The 26395-nt window shown below is 39.8% G+C and overlaps 1 protein-coding gene across 1 annotated transcript in view; it reads right to left on the bottom strand.

Annotated features, from left to right (window-relative positions):
- PDZD2 (PDZ domain containing 2) overlaps positions 1-26395 on the bottom strand; it is a 718112-nt gene that overhangs the window by 217805 nt on the left and 473912 nt on the right. Inside the window, 2 exon segments of the mRNA XM_053701173.1 lie at positions 2419-2567; positions 15358-15469. Coding sequence (XP_053557148.1) covers positions 2419-2567; positions 15358-15469 — 261 coding nt within the window.

Below are 26395 nucleotides of genomic sequence, written 5' to 3' on the forward strand. Positions count from 1 at the left end.
ACCAGATAGGGCGGAGAACACTGCAGAGCAGATAACTCAGAAACTCTTCTAGCAGAAGAAATTGCAACCAAAAACAAAACTTTCCAAGATAATAACTTAATATCTACGGAATGTAAGGGTTCAAACGGAACCCCTTGAAGAACTGAAAGAACTAGATTAAGACTCCAGGGAGGAGTCAAAGGTCTGTAAACAGGCTTGATTCTAACCAGAGCCTGAACAAACGCTTGAACGTCTGGCACAGCTGCCAGCCTTTTGTGAAGTAAAACAGATAACGCAGAGATCTGTCCCTTCAGAGAACTTGCAGATAATCCTTTCTCCAAACCTTCTTGTAGAAAGGAAAGAATCTTAGGAATTTTAATCTTGTTCCATGGGAATCCTTTAGATTCACACCAACAGATATATTTTTTCCATATCTTATGGTAAATTTTTCTAGTTACAGGCTTTCTAGCCTGAATCAGAGTATCTATAACAGAATCTGAAAACCCACGCTTTGATAAAATCAAGCGTTCAATCTCCAAGCAGTCAGTTGGAGGGAAACCAGATTCGGATGTTCGAATGGACCTTGAACAAGAAGGTCCTGTCTCAAAGGTAGCTTCCATGGTGGAGCCGATGACATATTCACCAGGTCTGCATACCAAGTCCTGCGTGGCCACGCAGGAGCTATCAAGATCACCGAAGCCCTCTCCTGATTGATCCTGGCTACCAGCCTGGGAATGAGAGGAAACGGTGGGAATACATAAGCTAGGTTGAAGGTCCAAGGTGCTACTAGTGCATCTACTAGAGTCGCCTTGGGATCCCTGGATCTGGACCCGTAACAAGGAACCTTGAAGTTCTGGCGAGAGGCCATCAGATCCATGTCTGGAATGCCCCATAATTGAGTTATTTGGGCAAAGATTTCCGGGTGGAGTTCCCACTCCCCCGGATGGAATGTCTGACGACTCAGAAAATCCGCTTCCCAATTTTCCACTCCTGGGATGTGGATTGCAGACAAGTGGCAGGAGTGATCCTCCGCCCATTGAATTATCTTGGTCACTTCCTCCATCGCCAGGGAACTCCTTGTTCCCCCCTGATGGTTGATATATGCAACTGTCGTCATGTTGTCTGATTGAAACCTTATGAATTTGGCCTTTGCTAGATGAGGCCAAGCTTTGAGAGCATTGAATATCGCTCTCAGTTCCAGAATGTTTATCGGGAGAAGAGATTCTTCCCGAGACCATAGACCCTGAGCTTTCAGGGGTTCCCAGACCGCGCCCCAGCCCACCAGACTGGCGTCGGTCGTGACAATGACCCACTCTGGTCTGCGGAAGCTCATTCCCTGTGACAGGTTGTCCAGGATCAGCCACCAACGGAGTGAATCTCTGGTCCTTTGATCTACTTGAATCGTCGGAGACAAGTCTGTATAATCCCCATTCCACTGTCTGAGCATGCACAGTTGTAATGGTCTTAGATGAATTCGTGCAAAAGGAACTATGTCCATTGCTGCAACCATCAATCCTATTACTTCCATGCACTGCGCTATGGAAGGACGAAGAACAGAATGAAGTACTTGACAAGAGCTTAGAAGTTTTGATTTTCTGACCTCTGTCAGAAAAATCCTCATTTCTAAGGAGTCTATTATTGTTCCCAAGAAGGGAACTCTTGTTGACGGGGAAAGAGAACTTTTTTCTATGTTCACTTTCCATCCGTGAGATCTGAGAAAGGCTAGGACGATTGAAGAATAAAAACTACATTTAAACACCAAAAAACTCTTAGCCATCTCCGTGGAGATGTTGCCTGTGCAACGGCAAAGAGAATGACTGGGGTAGGCGGAGCCTAGGAGGGATCATGTGACCAGCTTTGCTGGGCTCTTTGTCATTTCCTGTTGGGGAAGAGAATATCCCACAAGTAAGGATGACGCCGTGGACCGGACACACCTATGTTGGAGAAATTGTATTGCATAAATTATCATTCAATATACCCGGCTACTTCATAATGCCACTCGGCTTGCAAACTTTTCTGTGGAGAATACTGATGTAGGTTCATATGCTAATTTCTAAGCCCTTGAAGGCCGCCTCTTATCTAAGTGCATTTTGACAGTTTTTCCACAGCTAGGCAGTGCTAGTTCATGTAGATATAGATCCCACTGTGCTCACTCCCGTGGAGAAACTTATGAGAGGGCACTGATTGGATAAAATACAAGTCTGTCAAAAGAACTGAGATAAGGGCACAGTCTGCAGAGGCTTAGACACAAGGTTATCACAGAGGTAAAAAGTATATTAATATATCCGTGTTGGTTATGCAGAACTGGGGAATAGGTAATAAAGGACTTATCTATCTTTTTAAACAACAATAATTTTGGAGTAGACTATCCCTTTAATTTTGACTATTCTGCCCCTTTAATAGGAAAGAGAAAACAAGACTTGTTCTGATATCACTCACCTGCCTGGATCCTGTTGAGTCAAGTTGCTGTGGAAGTGAATGCTTTCGACCGCCACGTAATAATTTATCTCCTTTATCGTTGTACAAGTACCCATTTCCCACAGTCAGCTCATCATCTTCACCCACAGACTCCAAGCGGTTACCACTCCCTTTAAAAAAAAAAACAAATGGATTTATTAGTAAAAAAAACTAAGCACCCGAACAGAGGTGAGCATGCATCTTCATAGTGCATAAGTGTGATCTGCAGGCAACAGAAAAGCAAACACAATTTTACTACATAAATAGAAAAATCACATAACATGATTTAAATGAAGTATTTAATAAGAATAAAGATTTATACCTTTTTAAATATTTGAGGATATATTTTTACTTAAAGCAACAGTAAAGTCAAAATTACACTTACACGGATTGGATAGAGTATAACATTTTAAACAACTTTCCAATTTACTTCTATTACCAATTTTGCTTAGTTCTCTTGTTATTCTTTGTTAAAGAGCAATCCTAGCTAAGCTCATATCAACTTACTCTTCAACAAAAGATACAAAGAGTGCCAAGCAAATTCGATAATAGAAGTAAATTGGAAAGTTGATTAAAATCACATGTTCTATCTGAATTATGAATGTTTAATTTTGACTTTACTCTCCCTTTAAAGAGACACTGTGCTAAAAATATTTTATATATGGAAAAGCAATAGTTAAAGGGACATTAAACCCAAATTTTTTCTTTCATGATTCAGATAGAGAACATCATTTTAAACAACTTTCTGATTTACTTCTGTTATCTAATTTGCTTCATTCTCTTGATATTCCTTCCTGAAAAACATAATTTATGCTTACCTGATCAATTTAATTCTCTTGTAGTGTATCCAGTCCACGGATCATCCATTACTTGTCGGATATTCTCCTTCCCAACAGGAAGTTGCAAGAGGATCACCCACAGCAGAGCTGCTATATAGCTCCTCCCCTCACTGCCATATCCAGTCATTCGACCGAAAAAAGCCGAGAAAGGAGAAACCATAGGGTGCAGTGGTGACTGTAGTTTAATTAAAATTTAGACCTACCTTAAAAGGACAGGGCGGGCCGTGGACTGGATACACTACAAGAGAAATAAATTTATCAGGTAAGCATAAATTATGTTTTCTCTTGTTAAGTGTATCCAGTCCACGGATCATCCATTACTTATGGGATACCAATACCAAAGCTAAAGTACACGGATGATGGGAGGGACAAGGCAGGAACTTAAACGGAAGGAACCACTGCCTGTAGAACCTTTCTCCCAAAAACAGCCTCCGAAGAAGCAAAAGTATCAAATTTGTAAAATTTGGAAAAGGTATGAAGCGAAGACCAAGTCGCAGCCTTGCAAATCTGTTCAACAGAAGCCTCATTTTTAAAGGCACAGGTGGAAGCCACAGCTCCAGTGGAATGAGCTGTAATCCTTTCAGGGGGCTGCTGTCCAGCAGTCTCATAGGCTAAACGGATTATACTCCGAAGCCAAAAAGAAAGAGAGGTTGCCGAGGCCTTTTGACCTCTCCTCTGTCCAGAGTAAACAACAAACAGGTTAGATGTTTGACGAAAATCTTTAGTAGCTTGTAAGTAAAACTTCAAGGCACGGACTACGTCTAGATTATGCAAAAGACGTTCCTTCTTGGAAGAAGGATTAGGACATAATGATGGAACAACAATCTCTTGATTGATATTCTTGTTAGAAACCACCTTGGGTAAAAACCCAGGTTTTGTACACAGAACTATTTTATCTGAATGAAAGATCAGATAAGGAGAATCACAATGTAAGGCAGATAACTCAGAGACTCTCCGAGCCGAGGAAATGGCTATCAGAAAAAGAACTTTCCATGATAGAAGTTTGATATCAATAGAATGAAGGGGTTCAAACGGAACCCCTTGCAGAACTTTAAACCTGTTGCTCCTCCATGGAGCTTAAACTTGGTTCTTAAACACAGGCTTAATTCTAACTAAAGCCTGACAAAATGCCTGAACGTCTGGAACTTCTGCCAGACGCTTGTGTAAAAGAATAGACAGAGCAGAAATCTGTCCCTTTAAAGAACTAGCTGATAATCCTTTGTCCAAACCCTCTTGTAGGAAGGACAATATCCTAGGAATCCTAACCCTACTCCATGAGTAATTCTTGGATTCACACCAATGAAGATATTTACGCCATATCTTGTGGTAGATTTTCCTGGTGACAGGCTTTCGTGCCTGTATTAAGGTATCAATGACTGACTCGGAGAAGCCATGCTTTGATAGAATCAAGCGTTCAATCTCCATGCAGTCAGTCTCAGAGAAATTAGATTTGGATGATTGAAAGGACCTTGTATGAGAAGGTCTTGTCTCAGAGGCAGAGTCCATGGTGGAAAGGATGACATGTCCCCTAGGTCTGCATACCAGGTCCTGCGTGGCCACGCAGGCGCTATCAGAATTAACGATGCCCTCTCCTGTCTGATTTTGGCAATCAGTCGAGGGAGCAGAGGAAACGGTGGAAACACATAAGCCAGGTTGAAGAACCAAGGAGCTGCTAGAGCATCTATCAGCGTCGCTTCTGGATCCCTGGATCTGGATCCGTAACAAGGAAGCTTGGCGTTCTGGCGAGACGTCATGAGATCCAGTTCTGGTTTGCCCCAACGATGAACCAATTGAGCAAACACCTCCGGATGGAGTTCCCACTCCCCCGAATGAAAAGTCTGACGACTTAGAAAATCCGCCTCCCAGTTCTCTACACCTGGGATATGGATTGCTGATAGGTGGCAAGAGTGAAACTCTGCCCAGCGAATTATCTTGGAGACTTCTAACATCGCTAGGGAACTCCTGGTTCCCCCTTGATGGTTGATGTAAGCCACAGTCGTGATGTTGTCCACTGAAATCTGATGAACCTCAGGGTTGCTAACTGAGGCCAAGCTAGAAGAGCATTGAATATTGCTCTTAACTCCAGAATATTTATTGGGAGGAGTTTTTCCTCCTGAGTCCACGATCCCTGAGCCTTCAGGGAGTTCCAGACTGCACCCCAACCTAGAAGGCTGGCATCTGTTGTTACAATCGTCCAATCTGGTCTGCGAAAGGTCATACCCTTGGACAGATGGACCCGAGATAACCACCAGAGAAGAGAATCTCTGGTTTCCTGATCCAGATTTAGTAGAGGGGACAAATCTGTGTAATCCCCATTCCACTGACTGAGCATGCATAATTGCAGCAGTCTGAGATGCAGGCGCGCAAATGGCACTATGTCCATTGCCGCTACCATTAAGCCGATTACCTCCATGCACTGAGCCACCACAGGGCGCGGAGTGGATTGAAGAACACGGCAAGCATTTAGAAGTTTTGATAACCTGGACTCTAAAGAATCTATAAGAGTCCCTAGGAAGGAAACCCTTGTGAGAGGAGATAGAGAACTCTTTTCTTCGTTCACTTTCCACCCATGCAACCTCAGAAATGCCAGAACTATCTCTGTGTGAGACTTGGCAATTTGAAAGCTTGACGCCTGTATCAGGATGTCGTCTAGATAAGGAGCTACCGCTATGCCTCGCGGTCTTAGAACCGCCAGAAGAGAGCCCAGAACCTTTGTAAAAATTCTTGGGGCTGTAGCCAACCCGAAGGGAAGAGCTACAAATTGGTAATGCCTGTCTAGAAAGGCAAATCTCAGGAACCGATGATCCTTTAAGTCCACTGTGGTCATGTACTGACCCTCTTGGATCATGGGTAAGATGGTCCGAATAGTTTCCATCTTGAATGATGGAACTCTGAGGAATTTGTTTAAGATCTTTAGATCCAAAATTGGTCTGAAGGTTCCCTCTTTTTTGGGAACCACAAACAAATTTGAATAAAAACCCTGTCCTTGTTCCGTCCGCGGAACTGGATGGATCACTCCCATTACTAGGAGGTCTTGCACGCAGCATAGGAATGCCTCTTTCTTTATCTGGTTTGCAGATAATCTTGAAAGGTGAAATCTCCCCTGTGGAGGAGAAGCTTTGAAGTCCAGAAGATATCCCTGAGATATGATCTCCAACGCCAAGGGATCCTGAACATCTCTTGCCCACGCCTGGGCGAAGAGAGAAAGTCTGCCCCCTACTAGATCCGTTGCCGGATAGGGGGCCGCTCCTTCATGCTGTCTTGAGGGCAGCAGCAGGCTTTCTGGCCTGCTTGCCCTTGTTCCAGGACTGGTTAGATTTCCAGGCCTGCTTGGATTGAGCAAAAGTTCCCTCTTGTTTTGAAGCAGAGGAAGTTGATGCTGAACCTGCCTTGAAATTTCGAAAGGCACGAAAATTAGACTGTTTGGCCCTTGATTTGGCCCTGTCCTGAGGAAGGGTATGACCCTTACCTCCAGTAATGTCAGCAATAATTTCTTTCAAACCAGGCCCGAATAAGGTCTGCCGCTTGAAAGGAATGTTGAGTAATTTAGACTTTGAAGTCACGTCAGCTGAACAGGATTTAAGCCATAGCGCCCTACGCGCCTGGATGGCGAATCCGGAATTCTTAGCCGTTAGTTTAGTCAAATGAACAATGGCATCAGAAAAAATGAGTTAGCTAGCTTAAGTGTTCTAAGCTTGTCAATGATTTCAGTCAATGGATGGATGGCCTCTTCCAGGGCCTCAAACCAGAATGCCGCCGCAGCAGTGACAGGCGCAATGCATGCAAGGGGCTGTAAAATAAAACCTTGTTGAATAAACATTTTCTTAAGGTAACCCTCTAATTTTTTATCCATTGGATCTGAAAAAGCACAACTGTCCTCAACCGGTATAGTGGTACGCTTTGCTAAAATAGAAACTTCTCCCTCCACCTTAGGGACCGTCTGCCATAAGTCCCGTGTAGTGGCGTCTATGGGAAACATTTTTCTAAATATAGGAGGGGGGGAAAACGGCACACCGGGTCTATCCCACTCCTTACTAATAATTTCTGTAAACCTTTTAGGTATTGGAAAAACATCAGTACACACCGGCACTGCATAGTATTTATCCAGTCTACACAATTTCTCTGGCACTGCAATTGTGTCACAGTCATTCAGAGCAGCTAACACCTCCCCAAGCAATACACGGAGGTTCTCAAGCTTAAATTTAAAAACAGAATTTATGTTTACCTGATAAATTACTTTCTCCAACGGTGTGTCCGGTCCACGGCGTCATCCTTACTTGTGGGATATTCTCCTCCCCAACAGGAAATGGCAAAGAGCCCAGCAAAGCTGGTCACATGATCCCTCCTAGGCTCCGCCTACCCCAGTCATTCGACCGACGTTAAGGAGGAATATTTGCATAGGAGAAACCATATGGTACCGTGGTGACTGTAGTTAAAGAAAATAAATTATCAGACCTGATTAAAAAAACCAGGGCGGGCCGTGGACCGGACACACCGTTGGAGAAAGTAATTTATCAGGTAAACATAAATTCTGTTTTCTCCAACATAGGTGTGTCCGGTCCACGGCGTCATCCTTACTTGTGGGAACCAATACCAAAGCTTTAGGACACGGATGAAGGGAGGGAGCAAATCAGGTCACCTAAATGGAAGGCACCACGGCTTGCAAAACCTTTCTCCCAAAAATAGCCTCAGAAGAAGCAAAAGTATCAAATTTGTAAAATTTAGAAAAAGTGTGCAGTGAAGACCAAGTCGCTGCCTTACATATCTAATCAACAGAAGCCTCGTTCTTGAAGGCCCATGTGGAAGCCACAGCCCTAGTGGAGTGAGCTGTGATTCTTTCAGGAGGCTGCCGTCCGGCAGTCTCATAAGCCAATCGGATAATGCTTTTAATCCAGAAGGAGAGAGAGGTAGAAGTTGCTTTTTGACCTCTCCGTTTACCAGAATAAACAACAAACAAAGACAAAGTTTGTATGAAATCCTTAGTAGCTGCTAAGTAAAATTTGAGAGCACGAACTACATCCAAGTTGTGCAACAAACGTTCCTTCTTTGAAACTGGATTAGGACACAAAGAAGGCACAACTATCTCCTGGTTAATGTTTTTGTTAGAAACAACTTTTGGAAGAAAACCAGGTTTAGTACGCAAAACCACCTTATCTGCATGGAACACCAGATAAGGAGAAGAACACTGCAGAGCAGATAATTCTGAAACTCTTCTAGCAGAAGAAATTGTAACCAAAAACAAAACTTTCCAAGATAATAACTTAATATCAACGGAATGTAAGGGTTCAAACGGAACCCCCTGAAGAACTGAAAGAACTAGGTTGAGACTCCAAGGAGGAGTCAAAATTTTGTAAACAGGCTTGATTCTAACCAGAGCCTGAACAAAGGCTAGAACATCTGGCACAGCTGCCAGCTTTTTGTGAAGTAACACAGACAAGGCAGAAATCTGTCCCATCAAGGAACTTGCAGATAATCCTTTTTCCAATCCTTCTCGAAGGAAGGATAGACTCTTAGGAATCTTAACCTTGTCCCAAGGGAATCCTGCAGATTCACACCAACAGATATACCAAATTATGTGGTAATTTTTCTGGTTACAGGCTTTCAGGCCTGAACAAGAGTATTAATAACAGAATCTGAGAACCCTCGCTTTGATAAGATCAAGCGTTCAATCTCCAAGCAGTCAGCTGGAGTGGGTCGAACGGACCTAGAACAAGAAGGTCTCGTCTCAAAGGTAGCTTCCATGGTGGAGCCGATGACATATTCACCAGATCTGCATACCAAGTCCTGCGTGGCCACGCAGGAGCTATCAAAATCACCGACGCCCTCTCCTGATTGATCCTGGCTACCAGCCTGGGGATGAGAGGAAACGGCGGGAACACATCAGCTAGTTTGAAGGTCCAAGGTGCTACTAGTGCATCCACTAGAGCCGCCTTGGGATCCCTGGATCTGTACCCGTAGTAAGGAACTCTGAAGTTCTGACGAGAGGCCATCAGATCCATGTCTGGAATGCCCCACGGTTGAGTGACTTGGGCAAAGATTTCCGGATGGAGTTCCCACTCCCCCGGATGCAATGTCTGACGACTCAGAAAATCCGCTTCCCAATTTTCCACTCCTGGGATGTGGATAGCAGACAGGTGGCAGGAGTGAGACTCCGCCCATAGAATGATTTTGGTCACTTCTTCCATCGCTAGGGAACTCCTTGTTCCCCCCTGATGGTTGATGTATGAACTTGGCCCTTGCTAGCTGAGGCCAAGCTTTGAGAGCATTGAATATCGCTCTCAGTTCCAGAATATTTATCGGTAGAAGAGATTCTACCCGAGACCAAAGACCCTGAGCTTTCAGGGATCCCCAGACCGCGCCCCAGCCCATCAGACTGGCGTCGGTCGTGACAATGACCCACTCTGGTCTGCGGAAGGTCATCCCTTGTGACAGGTTGTCCAGGGACAGCCACCAACGGAATGAGTCTCTGGTCCTCTGATTTACTTGTATCTTCGGAGACAAGTCTGAATAGTCCCCATTCCACTGACTGAGCATGAACAGTTGTAATGGTCTTAGATGAATGCGCACAAAAGGAACTATGTCCATTGCCGCTACCATCAAACCTATCACTTCCATGCACTGCGCTATGGAAGGAAGAGGAACGGAATGAAGTATCCGACAAGAGTCTAGAAGTTTTGTTTTTCTGGCTTCTGTCAGAAAAATCCTCATTTCTAAGGAGTCTATTATAGTTCCCAAGAAGGGAACCCTCGTTGACGGAGATAGAGAACTCTTTTCCACGTTCACTTTCCATCCGTGAGATCTGAGAAAGGCCAGGACAATGTCCGTGTGAGCCTTTACTTGAGGAAGGGACGACGCTCGAATCAGAATGTCGTCCAAGTAAGATACTACAGCAATGCCCCTTGGTCTTAGCACCGCCAGAAGGGACCCTAGTACCTATGAGAAAATCCTAGGAGCAGTGGCTAATCCGAAAGAAAACGCCACGAACTGGAAATGCTTGTCCAGGAATGCAAACCTTAGGAACCGATGATGTTCCTCGTGGATAGGAATATGTAGATACGCATCCTTGAAATCCACCTTGGTCATGAATTGACCTTCCTGGATGGAAGGAAGAAGTGTTCGAATGGTTTCCATCTTGAACGATGGAACCTTGAGAAACTTGTTCAAGATCTTGAGATCTAAGATTGGTCTGAACGTTCCCTCTTTTTTGGGAACTATGAACAGATTGGAGTAGAACCCCATCCCTTGTTCTCCTAATGGAACAGGATGAATCACTCCCATTTTTAGCAGGTCTTCTACCCAATGTAAGAATGCCTGTCTTCTTATGTGGTCTGAAGACAACTGAGACCTGTGGAACCTCCCCCTTGGAGGAAGCCCCTTGAACTCCAGAGAATAACCTTGGGGGACTATTTCTAGCGCCCAAGGATCCAGAACATCTCTTGCCCCAGCCTGAGCGAAGAGAGAGAGTCTGCCCCCCACCAGATCCGGTCCCGGATCGGGGGCCCGCATTTCATGCTGTCTTGGTAGCAGTGGCAGGTTTCCTGGCCTGCTTTCCTTTGTTCCAGCCTTGCATAGGTCTCCAGGCTGGATTGGCTTGAGAAGTATTACCTTCCTGCTTAGAGGACGTAGCCCTTGGGGCTGATCCGTTTCTGCGAAAGGGACGAAACTTAGGTTTATTTTTGGTCTTGAAAAGACCTATCCTGAGGAAGGGCGTGGCCCTTGCCCCCAGTGATATCAGAGATAATCTCTTTCAAGTCAGGGCCAAAGAGTGTTTTCCCCTTGAAAGGAATGTCAAGCAATTTGTTCTTGGAAGACGCATCCGCTGCCCAAGATTTTAACCAAAGCGCTCTGCGCCACAATAGCAAACCAAAATTTCACCACAGTGTCTTAAAGCCTTAAAAGTATTGCACACCAAATTTGGAAGCTTTAACCCTTAAAATAACGGAACCGGAGCCGTTTTTATATTTAACCCCTTTACAGTCCCTGGAATCTGCTTTGCTGAGACCCAACCAAGCCCAAAGGGGAATACGATACCAAATGATGCCTTCAGAAAGACTTTTCTATGTATCAGAGCTCCACACACATGCAGCTGCATGCCATGCTGTCCTCAAAAACAAGTGCGCCATACCGGCGCGAAAATGAGGCTCTGACTATGATTAGGGAAAGCCCCTAAAGAATAAGGTGTCAAAAACAGTGCCTGCCGATATAATCATATCAAAATACCCAGAATAAATGATTCCTCAAGGCTAAATATGTGTTAATAATGAATCGATTTAGCCCAGAAAAAGTCTACAGTCTTAATAAGCCCTTGTGAAGCCCTTATTTACTATCTTAATAAACATGGCTTACCGGATCCCATAGGGAAAATGACAGCTTCCAGCATTACATCGTCTTGTTAGAATGTGTCATACCTCAAGCAGTAAGAAACTGCACACTGTTCCCCCAACTGAAGTTAATTGCTCTCAACAGTCCTGTGTGGAACAGCCATGGATTTTAGTTACGGTGCTAAAATCATTTTCCTCATACAAACAGAAATCTTCATCTCTTTTCTGTTTCTGAGTAAATAGTACATACCAGCACTATTTTAAAATAACAAACTCTTGATTGAATAATAAAAACTACAGTTAAACACTAAAAAACTCTAAGCCATCTCCGTGGAGATGTTGCCTGTACAACGGCAAAGAGAATGACTGGGGTAGGCGGAGCCTAGGAGGGATCATGTGACCAGCTTTGCTGGGCTCTTTGCCATTTCCTGTTGGGGAGGAGAATATCCCACAAGTAAGGATGACGCCGTGGACCGGACACACCTATGTTGGAGAAATTAGAAATCTCTGAATCAGGTTTCCCCGAGTCAGAGATGTCACCCACAGACTGAAGCTCTCCGTCCTCAGGTTCTGCATATTGTGACGCAGTATCAGACATGGCTCTTACAGCATCTACGCGCTCTGTATCTCGTCTAACCCCAGAGCTATCGCGCTTGCCTCTTAATTCAGGCAATCTGGCTAATACCGCTGACAGGGTATTATCCATGATCGCAGCCATGTCCTGCAAAGTAATCGCTATGGGCGTCCCTGATGTACTTGGCGCCATATTAGCGTGCGTCCCTTGAGTGGGAGGCAAAGGGTCCGACACGTGGGGAGAGTTAGTCGGCATAACTTCCCCCTCGACAGAACCCTCTGGTGACAATTCCTTTATAGATAAAGACTGATCTTTACTGTTTAAGGTGAAATCAATACATTTAGTACACATTCTCCTATGGGGCTCCACCATGGCTTTTAAACATAATGAACAAGTAGTTTCCTCTATGTCAGACATGTTTGTACAGACTAGCAATGAGACTAGCAAGCTTGGAAAACACTTTGCATCAAGTTAAACAAGCAATATAAAAAACGTTACTGTGCCTTTAAGAAAAACAAATTTTGTCAAAATTTGAAATAACAGTGAAAAAAGGCAGTTACACTAATGAAATTTTTATGGTGTATGTAACTTGCAAATGGATGATTAACCCCTTAATACCAAAAACGGAATAATAAATGAAAAAAACGTTTTTAAAACTAGTCACAACAACTGCCACAGGTCTACTGTGGTTGTTACCCTCCTCAAACACGACTTTTGAAGCCTTTTGAGCCCTTCAGAGATGTCCTGTATCATGCAGAGGGAAGCTGAGTGTCTCTGTCTGTAATTTTAGCAGTGCAGAAAAATGCTAAAATAGGCCCCTCCCACTCATATTACAACAGTGGAAAGCCTCAGGAAACTGTTTCTAGGCAAAAATCAAGCCAGCCATGTGGAAAAAAACTAGGCCCCAATAAGTTTTATCACCAAGCATATATAAAAACGATTAAACATGCCAGCAAACATTTTATATTGCACTTTTATAAGAGTATGTATCTCTGGTAATAAGCCTGATACCAGTCGCTATTAAATCACTGTATTTAGGCTTAACTTACATTAATCCGGTATCAGCAGCATTTTTCTAACAAATTCCATCCCTAGAAATATGTTAACTGCACATACCTTATTGCAGGATAACCTGCACGCCATTCCCCCTCTGAAGTTACCTCACTCCTCAGAATATGTGAGAACGGCAGTGGATCTTAGTTACTTCTGCTAAGATCATAGAAACCGCAGGCAGATTCTTCTTCTAATGCTGCCTGAGATAAAATAGTACACTCCGGTACCATTTAAAAATAACAAACTATTGATTGAAGTTAAAAAACTAACTATAATACACCACTCTCCTCTACCTCCATCTTTGTTGAGAGTTGCAAGAGAATGACTGGATATGGCAGTGAGGGGAGGAGCTATATAGCAGCTCTGCTGTGGGTGATCCTCTTGCAACATCCTGTTGGGAAGGAGAATATCCCATAAGTAATGGATGATCCGTGGACTGGATACACTTAACAAGAGAAAGCATATCTAGATAGGCTCAGTAGCTTCTGATTGGTGGCTGCACATAGATGCCTCATGTGATTGGCTCACCCATGTGCATTGCTATTTCTTTAACAAAGGATATCTAAATAATGAAGCAAATTAGATAATAGAAGTAAATTGGAATTTTGTTTAAAAATGTATTCTGTGTCTGAATCATGAAAGAAAAAAATGTGGGTTTAATGTCCCTTTAAGCAGGTTGAAAATATTTTTTGGCTGAAGAATTAAGTAATTTAAATTGAAACTGCAGTATCATTTGCATATTTTCTACTAATCCTTATTTGCATATAAGGACAATTGCCTCTATTTTATTGGTAGAAAAAGACACGCCCCTGCAGTTGGGACAAGAATTTTTTTTTCAGACCTGGAACTTTTTTTTATGAAACAACACAAAGATCAACTATAATGTCCCTTTAATGATCTGGGTTTGACGTTATAATTTACATCATGATGCAGTTAGAGTCCTGGTTGGAAACTACACAATACCTATTTTTTTAAAAAAAAAATTATTTTTTACAAGTAGTAAACTATATTTTTATATCAACAGGGAAGAAATAACAATTGTTAAATGCTAATCTGAAAAAAAAAGAAACATTCTCAAACTTTATCCTCTCAATATCTGGACGGTGCGTTTCAACACCTATCTGACTTTATTATGTTTAGAAAACGGACATTAATTTTATGAACATACAATGATGAATCACCTTTTTCCATTTTCAGCTTCTCTAAACAATGTTTAACTCTGAGCAATGTATTTTGGCAAATACTAGCATTACCTAAAAATACCATTTGCCAAATCATCCCCGGTGTTTTTTCGCTTTGTGATTTTGATAGATTAGTTGAACTGGATAATTAAGGTGAACTGTGCTTTCACTTTCAGTGAAATGCATAATAAACTGACTCTGAAAACACATAAATTCAGAATAATATACCCAGCCACATAGTATTGCTTTTTATTTCTTTCACAGTAATGCACTGCTTCACTGGGGCCGACTTTAAAGGGATAGTCTAGTCAAAAATTAAACTTTCATGATTCAAATAGAGCATGCAACTTTAAGCAACTTTCTAATGTACTCCTATTGTCAATTTTAATTAGTTCTCTTGGCATCTTTATTTTAAAAAGCAAGAATGTAAGCTTAGGAGCATGTCTAAATGTAGCCACCAATCAGCAAGCGCTACCGAGATTCTGAACCAAAAAATGGTCCGGCGTCTAAGCTTACATTCTTGCTTTTTTAAATAAAGATACCAAGAGCATGAAGAAAAAGAGAAAATTAGAAAGTTGCTTAAAATTACACGCTCTATCTGAATCATGAATAATTAAATAATAATAATGAATAATAATTTTGACAAGACTATCCCTTTAACTTTGTTTTTAATCGGTCGGTTTGCAGTGGTTAAACACATTTATATGCAAGCAAAAGGACAATAATAAAGTCCTTGGACACAATAGAGCATTTTAGTTTTGCACTTTTATGCCCTTTTAATGCCATAGATTTCATACGAGCCAATAAAATATTATTGTTTAGGTTTTACTAAATTAAAATGCATTTTCATTTTCTTTTTAATTAAATTGAACTGCTGCAGTGTATTATGCAAATTCAGTTGCTCCTTGCCAGCAGAACCTTGGAGCAATCTTATTTTTGTATGTTAATTATACCTTGTGATCGACTTCTGAACTTCAATAGATTATTGCCTAATGTTGGACTCCGACAGACTTCCTTTGAGCTTTCTGTACATTCTGTTTCATGGACTTTGTCATTTTCCATCACCTGTAAGTAGACAAGTATGTCAAAAATTAAACTACATTTTGTTCCAAAGCTTTTTTTTTTTCTTTCCTTAAAAAGCACATGTCATCTGCTCTTGTGCGCTCAATTCTTAAAGGGATACTAAACCCAAATTTTTCTTTCATGATTCAGATAGCGCATGCAATTTTAAGCTTGATTTGAAAAAGCAGGAATCTAATCTTGGGAGCCAGACCATTTTTGGTTCAACACCCTGGGTAACACTTGCTGATTGGTGGATACATTTAGCCACCAATCAGCAAGCGCTACCCAGGTGCTGAATAGGAGTAAATTAGAAAGTTGCTTAAAATTGCATGCTGTATCTGAATCATGAAAGAAAAAAATGGGTTTAGTATCCCTTTAAGCAGAAAGTAAAGTTGTTTTCAATTCTCAGTGATTAGGGATGACAAGCTAGTAACTTTATTATACACATTAATAGAAATATGTGTAAAATAATTTATCTTTCAAGAAAAACCTCAAAGTTTCATTTGCTCACCAGAATAAGTGCTCTGTAAACAGTTACCCTTCAGCTACTTTTTTTTTACTATCATCTGCAAGGTAATAAAAGCAGCTAATTAGCTTCATCAGTGCTGAGTTCACACTTAGCTTTACTATAATCTTGTGTGAATTCACCATTATCTTGCAAAATTTTACAGTAAACTTCCTTGAACAATGTCTGCACATGCCAGATGCACACTCCTTTGTTAGTCCCAGGGCAAGCATTCTGATTGGATGCTTTCAATCCCTTTTAAAATGGGATGTGGCTGCTGAGGTAAAACATCTTCCTTTTTACACACAGAGATGTTCATATGATATATTCTAATCAGCTTTTTACACATATGCTGAATCACTTTCAAGTAATTCAACATTGGGTAAAACATATTCTTCTATTGAGGAAATTCTTCTATTGATCAGGTCAAATGCTGAGGATTATATTAAGACGTGGTAATACTTGCATTGTTCACACAATTATGCAATCTGTAAAGAAAAGACATATTTCACATGTTGAAATGATTAATTATGTAGAAAGCACATTTTCATGAAATTCCTTTTCTAACTCCATATCAAGAGCGTAAATGCCTGAGCTATCGACCTTATCTAGGACTGTAACACGGTACATGAGATTGAAAGGAGATAAATAACCTTTGCAGATCCGCTTTGTTTTAAAATAAAACTTAATCCTGCCAAGTAAACTGACAAGGCCACATTTAAAGAAAACCCATGTAACACAACCCAATGAACCAATCATAAACTTGAATTCTGGTATTAGCCAAAATGATATCAAAGTCTGTTTTAATTGAATCTACTATATATGTAGCCACTGCCTCCTCTGTTTGCTAGCCTTAAAAGGGACAGTCAGTCAAAAATACTTTCATGATTCAAATAGGGCATATAATTTTAAACAACTTTCCAAATTACCTTTATCATCAATTTTGCTTTGTTCTCTTGGTATTCTTAGATGAAAGCTAAACCTAGCTAGGGTTATATACTAATTTCTTAGACATTGAAGGCCACCTCTTGTCTGACTGCATTTGACATTTTTTCACAACTAGAGGGCGTTGGTTCACGTGTCCCATACAGATAACATTGTGCTCACGTTCGTGGAGCTACCTAGTAATTAGCACTGACTTGCTAAAATGCAAGTTTGTCAAAAGAACTTAAATAAGGGGGCAGTCTGCAGAGGCTTACATACAAGGTCACAGAGGTAAAAAGTATATTAGAATAACTGTTGGTTATGCAAAACTGGGGAATGGGTAATAAAGGGATTATCTATCTTTTAAAACAATAACAATTCTGGTGTAGACTGTCCCTTTAAAGTTACATGAATGTCAAAAAGAAAATGTCATGATTTAGATAGAGCATGCAATTTTATCAGTAAACACCTTGAGATTCTACTATAACATGTTTAGTTATCCACAGTAAACTAACTGCAATATACCCATTTATTTCCCCAACTTTTCATGCAATTTAGCTCTGAAAATTGTGTTTTTTTCTAAGTTTCACATGTGGAAATACCCATTGCAGATTTCTTAAGACTAACCTGGCTACATATGGTTTCCTAATCGTCTTTAGCTGATATTCAAAACAATGCACTGTATGCTAACATAATGACTTAGCCTAGCCTTGTTGTCTGCATACTCAGGCCTGGATTGGTTCCTCCAAATAAGGTAAGTGGTGGGTGGAGTTTTGGGAATTTAAAAACAATTGCAGCAAATAAGATGTTAATTTCTTTTTAGCAAAATGTTTAGACTTAACTGACATGCTATTCTTTAGCAAGAAAACAGAAATGTCTTCCATAATCACAAAGGTGTTTCCTGTACCTTTTAAATTCCCTTCAATTATCACATTTATTTTGTTCTATTGGTTATCCTTGCTTTAAAAGCAGATGTAAATATGCCCAACAGGAGTAATGCACTACTGGGAGTAATCTGGTGGTAGGTGGGTACATATATACATCTCTTCATTGGCTCAGTAATAACCATATCACCTTTCATGCAATCACCATATTAAAGGGACATATAATAGGACTAAGTAAATACTAGATAGAATGATGTATTCAAGCAAAGATTAGTCTAAAAATAATATGCAGAGTCTTATTTGTTTAAATATTGAAGGGAAAAAAAAGTGTATAGTTTTACTGTCCATAGAGCAATGGGAGCCGCCATGTAATCCAAGTTTCCTTCTCTCATGCAGCCAATCAGGGACAGGTATAAATGAGTCACTAGAATGTGCAAACTATGACTGCAAATTATAATAACTTTAAGTTTCGAGTTTACACTTCAACTTTTTTTTTTTTAAAAGGAATTTGAAAGCCCACAATTTTCAGAATTAAATTACAAGAATTATTTTAATAATCTGGATTTCTTTTCTTGTTTAAAAAATGGTTTTACACATCCTGTCTACAGAAAAATAAAGATGTGTTATTTATTTACGCATTAAGAAGCTCCAAGAATGATCATATTTTATTAAGTGAAAGATCTCACATCTGTTTCTAACTCCGTTCTTCACAACTTCTGCCACGGCTGGCTCAAGGCTGTTTGGTACCGAGGGTGAAATTCCATTATGATGTTCTACAGCGCAATCCCTTTGTGGTTCATAATATTGATTTGTATGAAAGGGACATATACCCACAAAGATGTCTCACGATTCAGTCAGAACATGCATTTTTGAATAACTTACCAAATTATTTCTATTGTGTAAATTGCTTCATTCTCCTAGTATCATTTATTGAAAAGCATACCTAGGTATTCTCAGAAGCAGCATTGCCCTACTGGGAGCTAGCAGCTGATTGGTGGCTGCACATATAGAGAGCTGTTTGGGAGGGATCAGGGAGGTTGGAGGGTAAGGATGGATCATACACTGCAGAAAAAAAAAAGAAAGAAAGAAAGAAAGAAAGAAAGAAAGAAAGAAAGAAAGAAAGAAAGAAAGAACAAATGCTAGGATTTACCATCACTAAAAATGAAGGGGAGTTTCATTCATCAACCTTGTAAAAAAGGTTGCTAAACTCATCCTTTCTGTGCCATTGCACAGCACTAAATTAAGCAGTGCAGGCCACCCGCGGCACAGCAATCTTCTACCAATGAGATGCCTCTTGCACCTCTGAACCAATAGCGGTGTGTGAATACAGAAACCTGTCAGTTGACACGCACCACTATTAGTTCAGAGGTGCAAACGTCATCTAATTGAAGGAGATAGTTGTGCTGTGGGTGGCCTGCGCCGCTGAATTTAGCGCTGTGCAACGGCACAGAAAGGGTGAGTTTAGCACCCTTTTTTACAAGGTTGATGAATTAAACTCGGCTTGATTTTTAGTGATGATAAATCCTAGCGTTTGTTAAACGCTTGGATTTACCATCACTTTAACCTTACAAGCTACCTGATTAACCCCTTCACTGCCAGGAATTTCAGATGTATGGTGCGCAGCTGCAATTAGCAGCCTTCTAATTACCAAAAGGCAATGGCAAAACCATGTATGTCTGCTATTTCTAAACAAAAGGGATCCCAGAACTTTTACAACCATTTGTGTCATGATTGCACAAGCGGTATGTAAATAATTTCAGTAAGAAACCCTAAAGTAAACTTGTTTTATATGATCGCATTTGGCGGTGAAATGGTGGCATGAAATATATCAAAATGAGCCTGCTAAAAAAAAATATAGTTTTAATAGGTAAATAAAAAAAACAAGGCTCTATTTCGGTTTAAATAGAGTGATAGCAAAAATGCTAAAATTCTCCAGTATTTTGGGCAAGTTCTTCTATGAAATTCCTCCATGCAGTGAAGGGGTTAAAGAATACAGCAAAAACCTGTCTCTTTTTTTTATATTTTACATGTAATAAAAATCTATATTAAAAAAACGTTTTACCCATGTCTTGACTAATGCAATTTAAAGATGATTATATTTCTACTAAGCCATCAACCCAACATGAAGATTTCAGCTGTGCCACTATGCATTGCTATCCAATTCACTAGCCACATATTTGTAAGAATCAAGTCTTTAAAAGGGACAGTCTACTTGATTATGGTATTGTTTAAAAAGATAGATAACGCCTTAACTACCCATTCCCCAGATTTGCATAACTAACATTCGGCTAGATTACGGGTTTTGCGGTATGAGTGAAAAAGCAGCGTTAAGGCTCTTTTTCACTACCGCTGGGATTACGAGTCTTGCAGGTATATCTGTACTGCACACTTTTTTGGCTGTAACGCAACGTAACTACCGCAGCTTTCCAAAAGTCTTTTTTCAATGGGACTTCCATAGCGCCGGTATTACGAGTCTGCCTGGGAGGCCAAAAAGTGAGCGGTACAGCCTATACCGCCAAGATCCACAATGTAAACTGAAAGTCAGTAGTTATGAGTTTTACGCTACAAAGCAGTAACATAAAACTCATAACTAAAGTGCTAAAAAGTACACTAACACCCATAAACTACCTATTAATCCCTAAACCGAGGCCCTCCCGCATCCCAAACACTAAAATAAAATTATTAACCCCTAATCTGCCGCTCCCGACATCGCCGCCACTATAAAAAACATATTAACCCCTAAACCGCCGTAAATATTGTTAACCCCTAATTTGCTGTCCCTAACATCGCCGCAACCTACATTACTGTTATTAACCCCTAATCTGCTGCCCCAAAAATCTCCGCCACTATACTAAAGTTATTAACCCCTAAACCTATCCCTAAACCCCCTAACTTCAATGTAATTAAAATAAATCTAAATAAAACCTACTTTTAATAACTAAATAATTCCTATTTAAAACTAAATACTTACCTATAAAATAAACCCTAAGCTAGCTACAATATAACTAATTGTATCTAGCTTAGGTTTTATTTTTATTTCACAGCTAAATTTGTATTTATTTTAACTAGGTAAACTAGTTAGTAAATAGTTATTAACTATGTACTAACTACCTAGTTAAGATAAATACAAATTTACCTGTAAAATAAAACCTAACCTGTCTTACACTAACACCTAACATTACACTACAATTAACTAAATTACATTAATGAAATACAATTAACTAAATTACAAAACAAAACCACTAAATTACACAAAATAAAAAAAAATGATCAAATATTTAAACTAATTACACCTAATCTAATAGCCCTATCAAAATAAAAAAGCCTCCCCAAAATAAAAAAAGCCCTAGCCTAAACTGCCAATAGCCCTTAACAGGGCCTTTTGCGGGGCATTGCCTCAAAGAAATCAGCTCTTTTACCTGTAAAAAAAATTGCAAACACCCCCCCAACAGTAAAACCCACCACCCACACAACCAAACCCTTCAAATAAAAACCTACCTAAAAAACCTAAGCTCCCCATTGCCCTGAAAAGGGCATTTGGATGGGCATTGCCCTTAAAAGGGAATTTAGATCTTTTTCTGCCCAAACCCTAAGCTAAAAATAAAACCCACCCAATAAACCCTTAAAAAAACCTAACACTAACCCCCGAAGATCCACGTACAGTTTTTGAAGACCCGACATCCATCCTCAACGAAGCAGCAGAACTCCTTAGCGAAGCCGGCAGAAGTCTTCATCCAGACGGCATCGTCTATCTTCATCCATCCAGTACTGAGCGGCTCCATCTTCAAGACATCCAGCGCGGAGCATCCTCTTCTTCCGACGGCTCTTCTCGAATGAAGGTTCCTTTAAGTGACGTCATCCAAGATGGCGTCCCTTGAATTCTGATTGGCTGATAGAATTCTATCAGCCAATTGGAATTGAAGATGGAACAGCCAATAGAATGCGAGCTCAATCCTATTGGCTGATTGCATCAGCCAATAGGATTTTTTCACCTTTAATTCAGATTGGCTGATAGAATTCTATCAGTCAATCGGAATTCAAGGGACGCCATCTTGGATGACGTCACTTAAAGGAACCTTCATTCGAGAAGAGCCGTCGGAAGAAGAGGATGCTCCGGGCTGGATGGATGAAGATAGAAGATGCTGTCCAGATGAAGACTTCTGCCAGAAGTTGAGGATGGATGTTGGGTCTTCAAAAACTGTAAGTGGATCTTCGGGGGTTAGTGTTAGGTTTTTTTAAGGGTTTATTGGGTAGATTTTATTTTTAGCTTAGGGTTTGGGCAGAAAAAGAGCTAAATGCCCTTTTAAGGGCAATGCCTATCCAAATGCCCCTTTCAGGGCAATGGGGAGCTTAGGTTTTTTAGGTAGGTTTTTATTTGGGGGTTTGGTTGTGTGGGTGGTGGGTTTTACTGTTGGGGGGTGTTTATATTTTTTTTAACAGGTAAAAGAGCTGATTTCTTTGGGGCAATGCCCCGCAAAAGGCCCTTTAAGGGCTATTGGCAGTTTAGTTTAGGCTAGGTTTTTTTTTTTATTTTGGGGGGGCTTTTTTATTTTGATAGGGCTATTAGATTAGGTGTAATTAGTTTAAATATTTGATCATTTATTTTTTATTTTGTGTAATTTAGCGTTTGTTTTCTTTGTAATTTAGTTAATTGTATTTAATAAATGTAATTTATTTAATTGTAGTGTAAGGTTAGGTTTTAGTGTAACTCAGGTTAGGTTTTATTTTATAGGTAAATTTGTATTTATTTTTACTAGGTAGTTAGTAAATAGTTAATAACTATTTACTAACTAGTCTACCGAGTTAAAATAAATACAAACTTAGCTGTGAAATAAAAATAAAACCTAAGACAGCTACAATGTAACTATTAGTTATATCGTAGCTAGCTTAGGGTTTATTTTACAGGTATTTAGTTTTAAATAGGAATTATTTAGTTATTAAAGGGACAGTCAACCATAGAATTGTTATTGTTTTAAAAGATAGATAATCCCTTTATTACTCATTCCCCAGTTTTGCATAACCAACACAGTTATATTAATGTACTTTTTACCTCTGTGATTACCTTGTATCTAGGAACCTTCTTCCAGCCCCCTGATCACATGACTGTGACTGTTTATTATCTATTGTCTTAAATTTAGCATTGTATTGTGCTAGATCTTAAATAACTTTCTGTGCCTGACAGTGACAGATAACACAGTGTTATCTATATAGCCACGTGTACTTTCTGTCTCTTTGTGTTGAAAAGAGATTTACAAAGCATGTGATAAGAGGCAGCCCTCAAAGGCTTAGAAATTAGCATATGAGCCTACCTATGTTTAGTTTAAACTAAGAATACGAAGAGAAAAAAGCAAATTTGATGATAAAAGTAAATTGGAAAGTCAATTAAAATTAAAAGTCCTATCTGAATAATGAGTAGTTTTTATTTAGATTTATTTTAATTACATTAAAGTTAGTGGGTGTTAGGGTTACGTTAGGGTTAGGGGTTAATAACTTTAGTATAGTGGCGGCAACTTGGGGGTGGAAGATTAGTGGTTAATAAGTGTAATGTAGGTGGCAACGACATTGGGGGCGGCAGATTAGGGGTTAATAAGTGTAGGTAGGTGGCGGCGATGTCGAGGGCGGCAGATTAGGGGTTAATAAGTGTAGGTAGGTGGCGGCGATGTCAGGGGCGGCATATTAGGGGTTAATAAGTGTATGTAGGTGTCGGCGATGTCGGGGGTGGCAGATTAGGGGTGTTTAGACTCGGGGTTTATGTAAGGTGAAAACATAAATTTTGTTTCCCCATAGGAATCAATGGGGCTGCGTTACGAAGCTTTACGCTCCTTTATTGCAGGTGTTAGGCTTTTTTTTAGCCGGCTCTCCCCATTGATGTCTATGGGGAAATCGTGCATGAGCACGTAAAAACAGCTCACAGCAAAGCTGGTATTGGAGTGCGGTATGGAGGTCAATTTTGCTCAACGCTCACTTATTGCTTGCTAACACCGGGTTTTTGCAAACCTGTAATAGCAGCGCTAGAGGGAGCTGAGCGGTGACAATAACTTGCAAGTTAGCACCGAGCAGCTCTTACCGCAAAACTCGTAATCTAGCCGATTGTTATGTTAAAATACTTTATAACCTCTAAGTTTGCCTTTTTCTAAGCCACTGCATGCCGACTCTTACCTCAGTACTTTTTGAATCTTGCCCAACAACTAGACAGCGCTAGATCATGTGTGCCATATAGATAACATTGTTCTCACTCCTGTGGAAAATGATAATGTTATAGAAGAACCAGCGCTTATTGGCTAAAAAGCAAAATTGTAAATAGCACTGAGATAAGGGGAAGTCTGCAGTGGCTTAGATATGTGTCATCAAAAAAGGAAAAAAATATATTTATGGGACATGATACCCAAATGTTGAAGGACTTAGTAATGCATTATAGCTGTAAAAAGCAGACTAGAACATATCACCTGATGTCTAAATAAAAAAGAAAGATATTTACCTCAAAATGTTTTAGGTATTCACACCCCTCTATTATGAGACTTTAAACAGCCAATCAGAATGGTAGTCCCAGGACTTGCAAGGGAGTGAGCATTTGGCATATGCAGGTACATGTTATTTTTCTATTCAGTTTAAGGAAGCGTACTATGAAATCTCACAAGATTTTAGTGAAATCTCATGAGAACACAGCAAAGCAACAAATGATCTCAGCACAGCTGAAGAGGATTTGCTATTGCTTGTTTTTTTAACTTGCAATTAGACAGCAGATGAAGAATAACTGTTCACAGAACACTTACTCTGGTGAGCTGAAGAAACTGTGAGGTAAAATAAAAGATATCTTCCCTTTTTACATAGAGATGTTCAGGTGATATTTTCATGTCAGCTTTTTACAGTGATGCTGTATCACTTTCAAGTGATTTAACATATGAGTATTATGTCCCTTAAATATAACAGTGTTGATCATGTAAAACTGAGGAATGGGTAATAAAGGGCTTATCTATCTTTTTAAACAATAGCAATTTTCAAGTAGACTGTCCCTTTAATTACAAAACCTTTAACCACTGTGTCCATTTTTCAATATCTAATTTTTTGGCATGTTTTACCCACACATAAACCAACTGGCACAACCACGTTTAGACTGTATTATGTTTAATTATCATTTATGAAAGGTGATGTACAACTGCTCAGTGAAGCTCAGCCAGCAGATTTAAAAAATAGATCACACATCAAGAATATATAGCAGCATGATCAAGAGAATTCTGATTGGCTACAATGCAAGACACTGAATGGGTCAGTCTAGTCAAACTTTTTTAAACTTTCATGTAATTTTAAACAGCTTTCCAAATTACTTTTATCATCAAATTTGCTTTGTTCTCTTGGTATTCTTAGTTGAAAGCTAAACCTAGGTAGATTTCTAAGCCTTCGAAGGCCGCCTCTTATCTGAATGCATTTGACAGTTTTTCACAGCTAACTGGCGTTAGTTCATGTGTGCCATATGGATAACATTGTGCTCACGCCCATGAAGTTACTTATGAGAGGGCACTGACTGGCTACAATGCAAGTCTGTCAAACAAACTGAAATAATGGGGAAGTCTGCAGAGGCTTAGATACAAGGTAATCACAGAGGTAAAAAGTATATTAATATACCTGAGTTGGTTATGCAAAACTGGGAAATGGGTAATAAAGGTATTCTCTATATTTTCAAACAATAAAAATTCTGAATTAGACTGTCCCTTAAAAAGAAAATAAAAAAAGGGCTGAGGGCAGCATGGAAAACAAAATGATTGAATTTTATTAGATCTTCTGATGTACAGTAGCTGTATCTGTTAGTGTTCATGACTTTGTTTATAAACTGAATCTGTTAAAACAAAAGCTTTAGACATTAACAGCAAAATTAGTATGAGATTCTTGCTAGTTATCAGTTTTTCAGGCAGTATGAATCCATAAGAAATGAAGAAAGGAAATCCTATTCAGAACTGCTGCATTTAATGTCACAGAGAGGTTATTTTTAGCCTCTAAGTAATTACTTCCACAAAGTCATGGATTATTTCCCAAAACACTGTTGGGAAATTTGCCAAGAAAAATTTATTTAAAAACAAGAATTTCACTACAAACCTAATACTTTATTTTCTAATAGTAATGAAGTAGTAGCACAAATTGTATCAGATTTTTTTCTTTGGTTTTTGACTTTCACATATCTTTTTTCATGCTCTATATTTCTATCTAAAACTTTCAATATGTATATTAAATTTACAAATCAAGAGAATGTTGCAATTTCTATAGAATTCTGAATATGCTGTAAAAATCCATTAAAGGGGCAGGAAAGACAAAATTAAACTTGCATGATTCCGATAGAGAATGTAATTTTAAGACACTTAGTTTTCACTTCTATTTTCAAATTTGATTTGTTGTATCCATTGTTGAAAAAAAAGGTATTTACATATCCTACACTAGTGGGAGCTAGCTGGTGATTGGTGTCTGCATATATCTATCTTGTGATTGGCTGACTGCATGTGTTCAGCTAGCTCTCTCTTGTTTAACATTGTATGCTCTATCTGAATCCTGGAAAAAAAGAAAATTAGGTTCCATGTCCCTTTAATGTACCTCTTGCACCATTTGTGCCATACCTGAAGATTAGAA

Source organism: Bombina bombina, chromosome 2 (assembly GCF_027579735.1).
Source record: "Bombina bombina isolate aBomBom1 chromosome 2, aBomBom1.pri, whole genome shotgun sequence".
NCBI classification, from domain to species: Eukaryota; Metazoa; Chordata; class Amphibia; order Anura; family Bombinatoridae; genus Bombina; species Bombina bombina.